The 16,386-nt window shown below is 40.8% G+C and overlaps 1 protein-coding gene across 12 annotated transcripts in view; it reads right to left on the reverse strand.

Annotated features, from left to right (window-relative positions):
• The window catches only part of FHOD3 (formin homology 2 domain containing 3), a 619,164-nt gene that overhangs the window by 69,431 nt on the left and 533,347 nt on the right, over nucleotides 1-16,386 (reverse strand). For all 12 annotated transcript variants that reach the window (XM_074945213.1, XM_074945211.1, XM_074945220.1 and 9 more), the window contains one exon: nucleotides 11,481-11,639. In XM_074945213.1, the coding sequence (XP_074801314.1) occupies nucleotides 11,481-11,639 (159 nt within the window). The remainder of the gene's footprint in view (nucleotides 1-11,480; nucleotides 11,640-16,386) is intronic.

Genomic DNA, 16,386 nt, shown 5'->3' on the forward strand with positions numbered 1-16,386 from the left:
GTTTTTATGTGCTTGTTTGCATGTGGCAACTTCCCAGCTGCTTGTTCTCCAGGGTTGCTCTTGGAAATAAGATTTTGCTTTAAGCAACTAAATGCGTTTTTAAAATGAAAAAGAAAAGAAAACAACATAAACACATCAAATAAGCGAGGACCTCTGTCCTGCTGAACACTGCCTCGTTAAAGGCGATGTGGTAGGTTTTCAACAAGACCTATGTTCACTCATTGGAAAGAACGTTAGGCTTTTTCTGTAGCCTTTTGTAATGGCAGAATCAATTCTGGAGAGGCGAAAAAGTCAAAGAAACACAGGTTCTGCCAAACCAGATTACACCACTGATCCATTCAATCTAGTATCTTGTTTCAGCAGCGGCCAATGCCTGATGCTTCAGAGGCACCTGCTCCCTCCCCCACTGATACATCTAGCTCATTGCTCAATGTTGCATCTGGGTATGGGGAGTGAGGAATTCCCTGCCGACCCCATCAGGTGATGAATGACCTTTGATCAATCAAAATATTTTATCAATTCAAATCCAGCCACAGTACTTGTCCTGATGACCATCTTCCTACGGCAGTGTATTCCATATGAAGAAGCATTTCTACCTGTTGGCTTTGAATATATTATGTTACCTTTCAATTTAACAAAGTGTCTCTTTGTTCTTATACTACACAATAACAAGACAGTCTGGTTTTCACCTGGGATATGCAGATGGGAAGTGTAAAGTCTGCACTCATTTCAAACAGGGAGTGGAATCATTTAGTCTATTCATTCACTTGGAACAGAAGAGGGATAATGTAGAATTAAATTTCTTTGCCCCTCCTTCCCCCAGTTGTTACTACATTGTTTCTAAACTGCAATACAAGAGACAGTCCCTGCACCAGAGAGTTTACAATCTAAATAATCAGCCTCAGGGGGATGGAAGAGGATGTAATATTCAAGAAAATGATCAAGATGATAAATAAGGGCATGCAATTTTTGTCCTGAAATTTATATGATGACAATGTAAAATACAAATTGAATCCACTTCCTCACTTTTGAATTCTAAGCTGTATCTGTGTTTTCCTGACCCATATCCTGAAAATGGCTTGAAATTACTGTTGCATGCATTTAACAGAGAGCCTTCATTTACTGAAATCAGTATGGTTTCTTGATTTGTTTTTATGATCTATCTGTAATCAGTTTTACATACTTACATCAGTTGCCTAGATCATATCTAGAGCAGATTTGAGAACTGAACTGACTGCTCCAGGACACCTCTCAGAGCTCTCTATACTGAGTTCAGTACTTAGATGCTACTGCAATGGGCACTTTATAAACACTCAAAGAGATCAGACAAAAGGAGGGACAGATTAGACAGACAGATATGGACAGATGAGATAAAAATCCTGACTGGGGCATCGGGAAAACTTCACAGTAACTCCCCAGGAAGAATGAGGCCCTCCAGCACCTAGTCCTCTCTTTCTTTTTAAAAGATGACTTAAATTTCAGTGACTTTGTGAGGCTGAATGGAGGAGCCAGGATACTTTGCATCTGGGATTATTTTAACATTCATACATGGCCAATTTAGGAGACATGATTGATGTAAAAATACTTTTGATACATTCTGGTCTCAGAAGGGGAAACACTTTGGCAGTTGCAATGCCCTCAATTACCCCCTGCAAATAACTAGAGCTCCAGGCTTTTGACAGATATGCAAGGATCCTACAATCTTTCTTTTTTTGATGGTAAAGCATCCTCACTGTAGGGATTTTTCAGCAGCCTTAGGGCATTTTAACCAGAGCAATGAAACAGTCAGCTGTATTTCCAAAGGGACTCGCCTGGTCCCTGAGCTTTGTATAAACACAGCAGGCCAGATGGAGCTGACAAAGAGCACTCAGTCCAAGCACTGCTACTCTGCTCTGCTGCTGAGCTGCTTCATGTGGTATGTGCAAAGGAAAAGCAAATCCAAAAAGCCTTATTTGTAGTGCAAGGATCATCCCTGCCATCAAATTACTGCCCTGATATAAGCAGAACTGCTGCTAACTGGCTGATCTCACACTAGTTGCACTCAAGGTGGAACCGAAGCCATAACAACAGGCTTTTCACAACACTTTTAATCCACTCTAAGAGTCATTTTTGTCCTGCTGATTATGACCTTCTCTGTGCCTTCCTGAAAAAGCAATAAAATGTTCTTATTTTTGTTTTCCACTCTATGACTAATTTAAACCATTCATTCAGTGTGGAAGATTGATGAGTCTACCATCTGCCAGTTTATTATTATTATTTTTTACACATCATTGAGAAAAACTGTATAAAAACACAGTAGGACAGAAGGTTACTGGCACATCATCATAACTCACAACCTCTTTGTTTCCACCACTACATCATAACCACCTTTGAACTTACTCATTATCTCATAATACCCAATAAGGCCCACTTTGGGTAGAGAGCAAGGAAAAGCTTACCAAACCCCATAAACAGTCTAGGCTCATATATTTCTTGCTGGTGGGGTGTCACAGTCTTGTATAAACTACAGATTCCATGCCCATACATACCCTTGTAATTGTTTGGCCCAGAGTGCATGATTCCAGAGAAAAATCTGTCCAGTAAAGTAGTATTTTTATGGATACAAAGATTGTTTTTGGCCACCTGGTTCATATGAGATCATGATACTGATTATTTTAGTATTTGAGCTTAAAATACCCCCCAAAGTTCCTTTTTTGGACACTGTCAATTGCTGGAACTCTGCGGGGAGGGGAGAATGGGGGGAAAGACATATTATAAAACCATTACTCTTCTAGGTTTAGTCATTCCGAGTCTGATTTCCAAAGTTTCTAAGGAGAATGCTTCACAAAGTACTAAGTCCCTTCTTGAATCTAGGAATCGTATAGTCAAATACATACTTTCTGACATTTCACCCACTATTTCACAGGGTCTTGTGCCTTTCAGACAGCTGTTAACCATGCAGATCAACGGTTTACATAATCTGGAAAAAAAGGTCCAGAACTCTACATTTACTGACTATGACCACCTGAATTTATTATATTTGATTTGGATTCTCAAAAACACATCCAATTTCAAAGAGAAGGAAGTGTATCCAATATACTTCATAATGTTAATGATAGCTAGAAATCAGTAACTGATTACCTGCCTTGCTTCATTCAAACTGGGTTTCTTCTTCAACTATTCATTGAATTTAAATGTAAATTTAAATTTAAAGCTAGGCTCATATGTACCCAAGTCACTTTTGAAGATAGGATTTAGTTGTTTTTGAAAATGGGACATAGGCGCTTTTGAAAAAAAATTTCCTCTCAGTCTTTAATTTCAAATAATTTTAAGCTGAAGAAGGCTAAAACTACCACTATATAACTTATACAGCATAACACCATACATTATTTTCTAGAACCTTAGATACATACACTATCCTCCTGTATTACACAAAGGGCACAACAGCCCACCTCAACCCCTTCAGTCCACTTTCGACTCAGTTAAATTAGTCATGCTTACATGTACAATACAAGCCTCCTTAGGTGCACAATTTGGGTCTGATTCTGTTTCTCTTACTCATAAGAAGTAGCACTTTACAAGCAGACTCATTGATTGCCTTCATTGAGGATGAGTACCAATAAGTGTTGTGGTTGACTTTTTTTCGATTTGTCCTTCAGATGAATCTGTTAAGATCACATAGAGTAGACTTTACACTGATTTTTTTTGCTTATCTCATAAAGAGCCAAGACTGCCACTCTCACTCACAGTGAATAAATAGCACCTTGCTCTGCAAGTCCTGTAGTCCAAACTTGATTAGACATATTGAGTGCCAGACTTTCAAAAGAAAGCACAACCAATGTGGCAACTGAAAGATGACTCACCATTTTATGTGGGTTCATTGGAAAAGGGTGCATTTTTGCAGGAGCACCTGTTGGGCCCTCCTGTGAAAGCATGGCCCTACCAGTTAATCCTCTGCATACTAAATTTAATACATCTGCTTGCTTAAAACCAAGCAATGCCTCTTTGTCTCTCTTCTTTACAATTCTCAGTAACTAACTACTCCAAGCTCATGGGCTTTAAAGTACACTCCATACAACCACTCTTTTTTCTGCCTATCTCCATTATGCACTTTGAGTAAAAAGTTACAGGGATAGCAAGATTTGTTTTTATCTGGCAGTGTAAAGCTTGAGGACAAACTTAATTTTTGCCTTTTGATTTTGATTCTGGCTGTTAATAATCCAAAAAGGTTTTTCATGGTCATATTTTACATAAATCTGCCAACTCTTCTGATTTATATAATGCCACCCTCAGAAGGTTTTTAATGGCTCCCACGTGTATCTGATTTCAGCTCAACCCTCGGAATATATTAGTCCTGTGGGCTACACCTACATCCAGAACATCAATAAAAGACCCTTCTGATGCTAAAATTATGTCTTCATTATGGGAGCCCAGGAGGACAAAGGAAATAGAAGAATGCCCCAAAACAAGATTTTGACAGTTTCTTACGCACTATCACTTTAAAAGCATGACAGACCCACAGCTCCCCCAGCAGCCTATTCTACGGGACCTGCAAAATGACGACTCTCAGTTTGCATATACTATGGTGTTGAAGCCTTTCTTAAAGCGTGTAGGCTACATGTAGTCACAGATCACAGTGAAAGGCAGGCTGTGTCCATACTGTGGTTTTTAGCTACTTGCAGCAGTGAAAGGCTGTGGTAGGGTGACCAGAAGTCCCGATTTTATAGGGACAGTCCCGATTTTTGGGTCTTTTTCTTGTATAGGCTCCTATTACCCCCCACCCCCCGTCCTGATTTTTCACACTTGCTGTCTGGTCACCCTAGGCTCTGGTGAGGGGAAGGCAGTGGAGAAAGTCTCTGGCAGCTCCCTGCTGAGGAAGCCTTTCCCTGTGTATGGGGAAGATTTCAGCAGTGGGGAAGCAGCAGGCACTACACTGCTAAAAATAGCTCTGGGACCCTCGGGCTCCAGCCGAGCCTGATCGTCTACACTGCAATTTTACAGCCGCCCAGCCTGAGCCCCACAAGCTTGAGTCAGCTGACATGGGCCACCCGTGGGTGTTTTATTGCAGCACAGACGAGTGGAGTGGCCACACTGCGAAGCAACACTGGAGCTGCACACAGTGATTGGATTAGCAGCACAGAGTGACTGAATCAGCATTGGAAGAGTTGTGCTAACCTGAGTTTGTAGCCTGTAACTATATCCCCACTGCATTACTACCTCAAGCATCAGCAGCAGTTGAGTTTTTGAACTAGTGATTATTGTGTGTGGATGGAGCTGGTTTAGGGACAGCACTCCAGTTATACGTTGAGCAAACTCTGCTGTGAAGACAAGCCCTTAGAGGTGCAGCATAGCCCTCACAGTGCCGGGGGAGGAGAGTAATCCTGGGCGGCTCTTGGGGCTCGAGAGGACCCTGGCAAAATGTACACAGCCTAAGTCACAGTTACCTCCTTGGGCTGCTCTATAGGCTGCAGAGCTGCATTATGCATCCCGAGTTCCCCACCCCAACATACTTCTCCTACCCTGCCCTTAGCACAACCCTAGCTCGGGGCTTGTGAGGAGTCCTTAGAAGGCAGCCTATCACATTATCTCTGCTGGAGGAATTCTCTGGATGTGGGGCTTTGGAGATCTGTCTGTTTACCTGGCTTACAGGACTACAGGTGGCATGAGGTTCTCAACCCTTGTTCTTTTGTGAAACTTTCCAGAAAATTTTAGCAGTAGCTTCCTTACATGAACTGTCCATAGGCAAATGGAGAAAGCTAAAATGCTTACATACAAATTGTACTCCTTGATTCTTTGGCAGCTGTTCAGTTTGCTACAACAGTAAGGGCTTATTTTTTCAAATTTTGCATGACACGGGTAAGCAGAAAACCAAAGCAACGAGAAAGCAGGCTCAAATCTGCCATGCAGAAATACAGAGAGTGTTGACACACTGATAACTGGTACAAATTTTGATATGAATATACGACTATTTCTGCACCCAACAAAAATGAGAGAGAAGATGGTGGCTGGAACTCTGATTACCAGTGCAGAGTTGACATTTTCACTGGCAATCTGAGTGAGCAGCCTCCATTACAGTCTGGCAAATTAACACAAGAGACAGTAACTTGTAATATTATAGGTAGAGAATATAGCAATGTCTATATTTAAGATGTTAGACTTATTTCATTTTAAAGGCTTATTTTCCATTGCTTATACAATCTTCAACTTTCTTTCAGAATCTGGCAGACGTGGGAGCAAAAGAACAAAGATAGCGGGGGGGGGGAATATATTTTATCCCTTAAAAAGTTCTGTTGGCAACTTTTTTTATGAACAGCTCTAGCACAGCAGGGACAGATGGTAAACACTTGAAATCTGGCAGGGAGAGAGTCCCTAAATTGCAAATGGACTTTTCAGAATGCCGGTGAAAGTTGACTATCATTTGTCAATGTTATATGATTTTAACAATTGTATTTTGTGCATGACTGGAGTTTGCAGTCTCTTAATGGTCAGTCAGTACTCTATGGGGCTTGAACAGAAGTGTGTTGATTGAGAAAATTTGTAGGCTGTGCAGTGTTTTTGTCTACAATTAATGAAGGTGAAAAGCAGAGGAGACAAGATTCTTCCTTCCATACAACATATGAGTGTGTATAATACAAAGTAAGGAAGTAGGCAAAAGTGTCCAAAGGAATCCTGTCTTCTTCTGAATAATCTGGAAAGTTGTGTATGGAAGGAGGCCACATGGATTGCATGAATACCACAGTATAGAGCAATCTACAGCTATTTAACAAAAAGTTGAATGGTGGAATTTCTATATTTTCTTATTTAAAAATGTAGGAAATTCTATTAAAAATCCCCAAATTTATGTCACAAGAATGGTAAGATTGCAAAGCGAAACACTCAGAACTCAGGAAATTATAATGTGAAGGTGATTCACGCAAATTTAGCTCTGCCTTAGCCTGAGTAATCATTACAATAGGATCTGTTATTAAATGATCTTAAACTATTTCCCCCCCACATGAGCCCTATCTCATTCAAGATATAGCTTGGCTAGGAACGAAACAGCATTATGGAGAGAACTGATTTGCTTCGTTCACTGCAGTTGTGATATGCAGCGCTGTGAAGGAAACTGTTGTGCACAGAATGGCTGTCTCATTCATTGTAAATTACGTAGTGTGTAGTGTAGTCAATGAGACAGGTCTCTAATCATCATCATCATCATCATCATGTTCCTATTATGCCTCTGGCGTTTAGGGCAGTGACGAAGCTCCTCCACTCCTGTCTGTTTCTGGAAAGTCTTTCAATGGTTCCCTAACTGTGCCCCAGGATTTTCAGCTCAGCTTCCACAGCTCTTTGCCATGTTGTTTTCAAGAGGCCTCGTTTTCACTTGCCTTCAGGTGTCCATCTTATTGCTACTCTGGTGATGGAATCCGTTTCCATCCGAAGCACATGCCCAATCCATCTCCAACACCTCCTGGCAATGATGGTGCTCAGATCCTCTTGGCTGCACTGTGTCAACAGATCTTTGTTTAAGATTGTTCTGGGCCAAAAGATATGGAGGATTTTTCTGAGGCAGGTTGTATGGAATGAAGACAGTATGGACATGTCATACTTTCTCATTCCCCAGCATTCTGCACTATAAAGTAGTGTTGAAAGTATGCAGCTCTGATAAATCTTGAGTTTCGTTTTGATGATTTTGAGACTGTATTTAAGCTCCTGAAGGTGTTCCTGGCTTTACTGATTTTGTTCCGGATGTCCTGGCTTGTTCTACCATCCTGGCTGCTGCTGCTGCCCAAGTATGTGAATGTTTCTACATTGGTGAGACCATAATCCTCTCCCTGTACTGGTGATGGTGAGGCAATATTAAAGGTCATGATATCTGTCTTATTGCAATTGATTTTCAGTCCAATTTGCTGGCTGAATGCGTTGAGTCGAGTTGTTTTTTCTTGTATATGGTGTTGGGTATGTGATGGGAGGACAACATCATCTGCGAAGTTCAGGTCTTCAAGCGATGAGAAGAGTGTCCATTTAATGCCTCTTGGCATGTCTTCTGTTGTACGCCACATTACCCAGTCGATGGCCATGTTGAAGAGGATTGCAGACATGGCACACCCCTGATGTACTCCTGTTTTGACTTCAAAACTGAGCTCACTGTGATCAACAGTGCATGTAAAATTGAAATAGAAGCTTCTGATGATGATTAAATGGAAAGGAATTCCATATGCCCGCAGAATGCGCCATAGCCTGGTCCTGTGAATGCTGTCAAAAGCCTTCTCAAAGTCTATGGAGTTTATGCAGAGTTGCCGTTGCCATTCTAAGCACTGTTCTATTATGTTTCGTAGAGCGAAGATCTGGTCTGTGCATCCACGCTCTTTCCGAAAACCAGCTTGCTCTTTTCTGAGAACACTATCAACTGCCTCCAGTATATGCTGGACTATGATGTTACACAATACTTTGCTTGGCACAGATAAAAGTGTGATACCACGCCAGTTATTACAATCACTGAGAGTTCCTTTCTTTGGTATCTTCACTATAACCCCATTGGTCCACTCATCTGGCACTGTTTCCCTTTCCCAGACTGATGTAAATAGAGGGGCTCTAACGGAAGAAGGAGAATGGACTTGAAGTTAATTCACTGGACTGAGATTCAAGAGATCTGGGTTCTATTGCTGCTTATGTGACTTTCGTCAACTCACTTAGTACTTTCAGTAGCACTGTAGTGGCTTACTCCTAGTCATCCCCTTGTGGCCAGGCGTGGCGTAGCTGCTCTCTCACTAGGGTAGCATCCCCTGCCAACGGTCCCTCTGGCACTGTAGTGGTGTGTCTGCTTGATGACTTGGCCCTCCAGCCAGGTCACTGTCTTTAGTCCGCTCCTTCTGGGTTCCCAACTAAAATTCACAAAAAGCTGTGAGAAACAAAAGCCTTCTGCCCTCTCTGGGGCTCTTCCACGGCCAGTCTTTGGGTCAGCCTGCTGCCCCCTTGTGGGGCTTGACAACCGTTACAATGGGTTTGTCCAACCTTTGCCTTGGGGCCGGTATGTGAACCTAGTCACCTCCCTGGTGACTCAGGGTGTCTCCCTGCCTGGAGAGCTTTTCAGTCCCTTCCCTGCTTTTTAATCAGGGTCTCTCCCAGGACTCTGTGTCAGGAGAGCTTTTTTTCCTCATTCTCTTCCCTGCAGTTTCCTTTCCTTTCCCTCCTCTGCTGATATAGGACCCTGTAGAAGCCTTTGTGACCCCTGTAGTCTCTGCAGACACAGCTGCAGACTCCTTTTACACAGGAATCACCTGGTTTCTCTCATGTGGGGCCCATCCTGTAATCAGGGTTCACTCAGCCTCAGACTCTCCAGCCCACATATATACTCTCTCGATACCTCAGTGCAGTACATAATACATCTGTGAAATGGGTGTATTAATATTTCTCTCAACCAAGGTGCTGTGAGGATGAATTCATTAAATGTTTGCATGATACTCAGCTGTTACAATGGAGTGCCACAGAAAGAAAATAAAAAACCTTCTTATTTAGTGCAGGGTTTAGATGGCACAGTAAAAAAAACATATGGCCACACATTAAAAAATGAGGAGAAAAAAGAAATACTGAATAGCTGTTGCTCACTGAGCACCATCCAACCTCTGCACTGGGCTCAATCCTGTAGGGTACTAAGCACTCTGGCTCAGATGCAGCAAAGCACTTCAAGCATGTTATCATCTCCAAGCACATGAGTAGTTCCACTGCAGTCAATGGGAGTACTCATATTCTTAACTTCAAGCTTAAGTCTTTGCTGAAATGGGGGCACAGTACTCAGCATATTGCTGTTTGAGCCCTAAAGGAGGCAGTGGTCCTATGTGAAAAAATAGCATGTGGCCATGTCATAGGAGACTATATCGGAATGCATAGGAATCAGGAGAAAAGTGAAGGTTGTGTAGGAAACAATATGTCATTTCCTGACTTGTGAGTGCTTCACTTTGCAATCTGCCCTATTTTGTAGTATATTTTAAAAATAAATGATGACACTCTCGCATCAATCAGGGTGCAGCCAGTGAAAAGGCTACCCAGAAAGGGTGGAGATGGTGCAAAGCACTCACTATCCTGCCAAGTGGCTAGTGTAGCCTCAACAGTAGGTGGCACTGGTTGGAAAGCTGAGGTGTCCAGAACAGCAGGTGAGGTGTTGAGTCTGCCAGGGGCGGTGGAAATTTAAGGGAGAAGATGCATACAAGATTGTGAACATCTTTGCTACGCATTCTGTTTCGGGCCCTCTCTAGAGTCATAATTACTAAAGGCCCTATTATTCACCTGCAGAAGATGAGCAACGTACTATGGGATGCAAGTAAATGTGTCACTGGGAAGTACTTGTATTCCGCCAGAGGATGATCAGGCCCTCACATTAAGTTAAAACATAATAGGTTTTATTCTTTTTTGCATTTAACTGTCCGCAGCTCTGTTTCCATATTATCTTTCTTTTGACTTTTCCTTCTTTACTAAATATGGGGAGGAGGGTGAGGGCAAAAGAAAAACATACAACTCAAATATTGGAAGATGATCTGCAAATGACATATTCAGTCAGGTACTGATTGAGATTTTAGACCAGGTCTTCAAGCATGCAGATTACTCTGTAACTGGTGTAGGTTTAATAAAAACATTTAAAATAAATTTAAAAAAGCAATGTTAAAAAACAGTAGCAGCAGTTTCTTTTTAGACTTCATAAAGGAACAATGTTTTGATAAAAGAATAACAAACAGAGCTCATCTTGGATCTCGGTAAGGAGACCTGAAAAGTCAAACATGTAATGGTAAAAATTACATCATCTGTAATCTTTTTACCAACTGGCTTACTTCAAACAACAGTAACACAGAGATGCTATTCTGAAGACAACCAGCCATTGCATTTGTTTTCCATTTGATATACAATCTAGAACAACTGCAATAGCAAACCAGGCATGAACTTTATTAAACCTTGTACAGTTTCCAACAGTTCTAGGAACTGTGAATTTACCCTTGTAGATACTTGGGTGTGCAAGTGTTCAACATTTAATATATATGTATGATGAACTGGATTTAGGATTTTTAATGACTTAAAAAATGTGAAATACACAAAGAAAGATATGTGAGCGCTACCACTGAAAATCTCAACAGGAATTTAGGTTCAAATTTTCTTAAAAGTTAAGCACAGAAATCCATACTTTGACACTTAATAAACAGCCTGATGTTCAAAGAGGCAGAGCACCTGCAGTTTCCACAGGACACCAACTAGAGTTTGGAGTACTCTGCACATCTGAAAATCCTAAACATGTCTTTAGAAGCCAAACTTTAGGGACTTAAGTTTTTTTAAAAAATCAGTCTTTGAGTAATAAAGATGCAGGATTGAATGCTGAACCCGCAGATATATATAACTAATGTCAACCCCCAACGATGAAAATAAGGCACAGAGATTTTTTCCTTACACAGAGATGAACTACAGTACATATAATACTTGGGCAAAATTATATGCTCACAATTTAACGCTGACCATATTGGACTATCCCTTCTTACCTCTATTCCCTCCTTGTTTAAGGCATATTCATCAAAGTTCAAAATAGCAGTCTTGATGGTTCTTGGCGGGGGTAACACTGTCAATCCAATATTAATAGCATTGCTTCGTTTTGAGTCCAACACAATGATCTCTTGTCTCTTTCCATCTGCAGCAGTTTTCTTGGTAAACAGGGAAAGAGAAGAAAATTAATGTTGATACAATTCTCTGATAATACAAAGCAAAAATTTACATCGATCTTCAATGACTTGAACTTTTATGATAGTAGCAACACAGACAATAAAAACTAGTGCATCTATAAGCAAAACACAGGGTAAATTCTTCTGTCGTTTACACCCATGCATCCCCACTGAAGTCAATGGGGGTTGTCAGAGTTTAAACTAGAAGGCAGAAATTAGTCTTATAACTATACAAGATAACTATATTATGTACTTTTAGCTACAAGGCTTGGGAGTACAGAAATTTGAGATGGGATTCAAAATTTTTAAAGAAAGTTTTATGTTGCCAGTATAAAGTGATAGCTGTCACCAGCTGATAGAAATCAAATGTCACCAGAATGTCACTAGACTTTGCAGGAATGCTCAGCAGAAGTGTGTACTAGTGATTAGAGCAGGGAACTGGAAAGCAGGGCTCCTGGGTTCTGTTCCTGACTGGCTATGTGACCTTGGATATGTAATTTAACCTTTACCTCAGTTGACCTATTTGTAAAAGGGAGACAGTAATACTTACCAATCTCATAGAATGTGCGTGGCTTGATTCAGAATGGCTCTATTACGTTGGAAAACAAAGGTAGAATATGGTTCCGTGATTGCTCTCAGAAAGAGCTCCAACACCTCCTTTTTGGAGGTGCAGGATGTGTCCTGCCTGAACTGCTTTCTGTCCTGTGGCTGGTGAAGCAATAACACCATCCCACCGATTGTGGTCAGAGTATTGTGGCTGATCCCTGTGCAGGTGCGGACCTACTTTTGCTCTCTTATCTCCTTTGCACTTCCATGTAGGGCCAGATATAAGCTAGTCCTTAATATGTACCAGGGGCTTTGAGATCATCTGGTGAAGTGTGTTAGATAATAATGACAATACAGATAATAATGAAAGTGAAAAATATCCATAACAATATATTTTTACAGACCTCAGTCAAGTATTTATTTTTTTATAAAAATGTAAAACACATTCTCCGCACACAACAGTGACAAAAATGCCTAGCCAACTAAGTAAACTGATTTGCAAAACATGTATAGGGGAATTATAAAATTTTCAATATGGTTTTCATTAAGGCAACATATCTTTTATTTTCTCATCACACTGCATTGAAAGGTGCCTTTTTTGGAAAGCCAAGGACGTAATTGAATATGGCATATGATGTAGGACTCTATTACACACTGGACTTTGTAAGCACATTTCTTTCTTTTCTTCCTTCTTTGCTAGCATACAGTATGGGGTGGGAAGATGCTGTTCAGAGCCATATCAGGATCAAATTTATGGGTTTGAGTTAAAGTCTGAAGCCCCTATTCAGCAAAAGCACTTAAGCATGTATTTAACTTTAAGCTTTAGCTCCACCCACCAACATGTCAGCTCACACAGCTGTACCTGTGAGGAACAGGAAGTAATCTGTGCATGATATAAAACTGGGGCAGATTACTTCCCTTTTGGATCAAAGGGGGAACGAGGAACCAGATAGTTACGAACTGAGTTACTAACTGAGTACAAAAATAAGGCTGTGTTTCACCTAAGATCACTTTCCTCCTAAGATCATTGGGTCTCAGTCATACTAACCCTTTTGTAAACAGCTACTTTCTAACTTGTATTTCACTGTACATAATTATTTATTATGGGTATTACCAAAGAAGTGAAATTTAATATGATTTTTCCAATAGCCTTGCAAGCAAGTATTTATTTATTTATATATTATCTAACATGAAGACAAAAACAGCTTCTTCCCCAAAAGTAACCCCTGCATGAGCAGCATTTAAACTGGCAAGACAATTTGAGACACTGACTCTGCGTCAGTTATATGGAGGATGTTGCATTGTCCTCCGATTGTGAGAAAGCAATTAGAGCACCCCATCTATTTCTATCTTGATTAACAAGGATTATTGGGATTTCAAAAGGAACTGAATGGGATTTGGAGCTCAAACTCCCTTACGCTCCTTTGGAAATCCCACCCCACATGTGTAATTTCCCTCAGCATTCACTGAAGTTATGCACATGCAAGGGATATCCTTAAGCACGCAGATGAGAATATATTCCTTTGTCTTTACTCCCTACCGGTTTCTCAGGCCCCAGGAACAGTAAATTCAGCCCTATTCAATAGGAAACGAGCCAGCAAAAACATAATTTCTAAACTATGCACTGCAGACAGCAGCAGGGTTGCATGATAACATAATTTAACACAGCAAAGGTGCATTTGTTTTCATCTCTCTGCCCGGAAAAATAAATACCTTGAACCACCTTGCCAATATACCTGCCTGGTTTGGCAGTGTCAGAAGGGAAGAAATCTTCAGACTTGCTCAGTGAGGAAATCTGATCTCGCTCTTTATGCCTGCTAACAAGCTGTCACAGCCCTCTAGTCCCACAAATAAACTGTCTGCTGTGGAGGATGCTGTGATTCGTATAATCATGCAGTAGTTTTCTCTGTTATGTTACCAGTTTTCTGCCAGAAATCACGAATGTCTCCACATGTTACATTCAGCTATCTGAGGTATATTTTATTTTATTTTGTTGTAGTCTATTGTGTTTAATGAAAAACTTATTGTGAGCCAACATCAGGAAGTGGCTGTTTATAGCTGTGTTTTGTGGAAATCATAGTTAAGGATTAGAAACAGGAGTAAAATTGGTTGCAGCTGTATCAAGGAGCATATCTGGTAAGATGGAGCCAAAAAATCCATACCTCATCCTCTCTTCTGATCTTAATTTTAGTCTCTCTCTCAGTTTTCTGAACAATTCATCTGATGAGCAACTGACTACATCTACTGTGTTGAAATCTAACTGGTTGACCTTTTATTCATTACTCTGTATTCTGTTTTTAGGAGAACCAACTGAACTTGTAGCACCTCTTATACTATTGTGCAGTAGACCAGATTGGACACTAGGAGTTAGCCCAATGGGATGTGTTCTCACTGGAAATTGACAGACTGGTCTGGAAAAAGTAAGAGCTGGGCTAATTTGAGCACAATCGCCAAAGCAAACCTGAGGGGGGAGGATGTGTGCATGCGTGCATGCATGTATTAGTATTATTATTTTTTTACAGATTCAGTTATGTCTCTTTAATTACTTCTACTTGATCTAGGATCTGCTCTACCTGCCCTCAACAGGTTGATGATATTCCCCCTAACCCGTGGGGTGTCTCAGAAGTCTGAAAATCTTTGCTGGGCTATTTCTTTTTCTTCATTACATGATCCAGGCTTCCTGGAGTCAATAATCGGTGATACTTGTGACTCACAGACGACGCAGGGTATTTGCGATTTGAAGACAACTGCTAGCACGAACAAAGAAGAGAGGCCCTCACTCCTCCCAACTTAGATTTGTCAGAAGGAGAAGATGGGAAATAGGACAGATCTTGGACTGGACACACAGAAGACTGGGGTTTAAGAGCCAAGACCACCATCAGGTGGGGTGGTTAGATAAGGCCTGAGCCAATGCCCATTGAAATTCATAGGACACTTGCCACCAACTTCATGGATCAGGCTCACAGACAGCAGAGGTCACAAGATGCAGCCCAAGAGATCAGGCAGAGCCCAAGAGGACTCATTATACTCAGAGGAAGAGTAGAAAGTAAGGGCACTAACACAAAACATGACTGGGATTCATATCAAAGACATTACAATAGTCTGGATGAAAATGGGAAAGGAAAAGGGTCTAGCTGAGTAGAAGGAAAGATGTTGGGTTCTAGAGAAAGAGATAAGAAGGTTTCAAAAGTTTGGCTATACATCAACACTTTACCAGGCTTATCCAAAGTTTGTCCACTAAAACAGGAAGTCTTAAAAAATCCGTACAATCTTCTGTGCAATGATAATGAAATTCCAACCTTGTACTACTGAAGGGACATAATGGAAGTTAAACTTGTACTCTCTCGTGCAGAGAAGTCCCTGCCCTCCATGTACTGCTAGGTGCTTTGGCACAGCATCTGCTCCTTGGCTGGGAAGATGAGTCAGCAGGTTTCTTTGACATCAGTGCAGCCTTGAATTCTGAAGAGTGATTTAAATGACCACTTTTCTCTTGGAGGCTAAGTCTCCGAGACTAACCTCGAAGAGAAAAGTCGTCATCTAAATCACTATTCAAAACTCAAGGCTACACCGGTTTCTAAGAAACCTGCTGATTCATCTTGCCAGCCAAAGAGTAGATGCTGCGCCAAAGCACCTAACAGCACATGGAGGACAGGGAAGAAAGTGTGTGTAGGGCGGAGATGAGTGACGAGAGTTTGGGAAAATACCTGGTTAATGATTTGGAAAAATTAATTGATTGATTAAAATAATCTAAACTTTTATCATAATTTATGGTAAATGTAAAAGGGTAAAAGTAAGGCAGACCAGTTCATCAAAATATTGACATTATGAAGTATACAACAAACTCTGTGGAAGTGGAAATATGCTGTAAGTCTACATTCAGTTCAAGGAATGATTTGTTTTGTGGCTCCTAGATGACATTCTCATTCCTTCTGCTCCAGTCCACACTCAGAATGAGCCTTCTATGATAGATTTATATTTACAACGAAGGAGAGTAGGAGGAGTAATATGCCACAATTTTACCAACAGTGGAGAAAGCAGAGGGAGTGAAATTAAGCTCAACATGCCCTGAATTAATCATTGATTGGATTTATTTTTAAAATCTGTATGAAATACATTTCAGTTCTATATGCAATGAAAATCACTGAGCTATTCTTGTGTTAGAGATAATTCAATTTAAAATTAT

This window comes from Natator depressus, chromosome 2 (assembly GCF_965152275.1).
Source record: "Natator depressus isolate rNatDep1 chromosome 2, rNatDep2.hap1, whole genome shotgun sequence".
Classification (NCBI taxonomy): Eukaryota; Metazoa; Chordata; order Testudines; family Cheloniidae; genus Natator; species Natator depressus.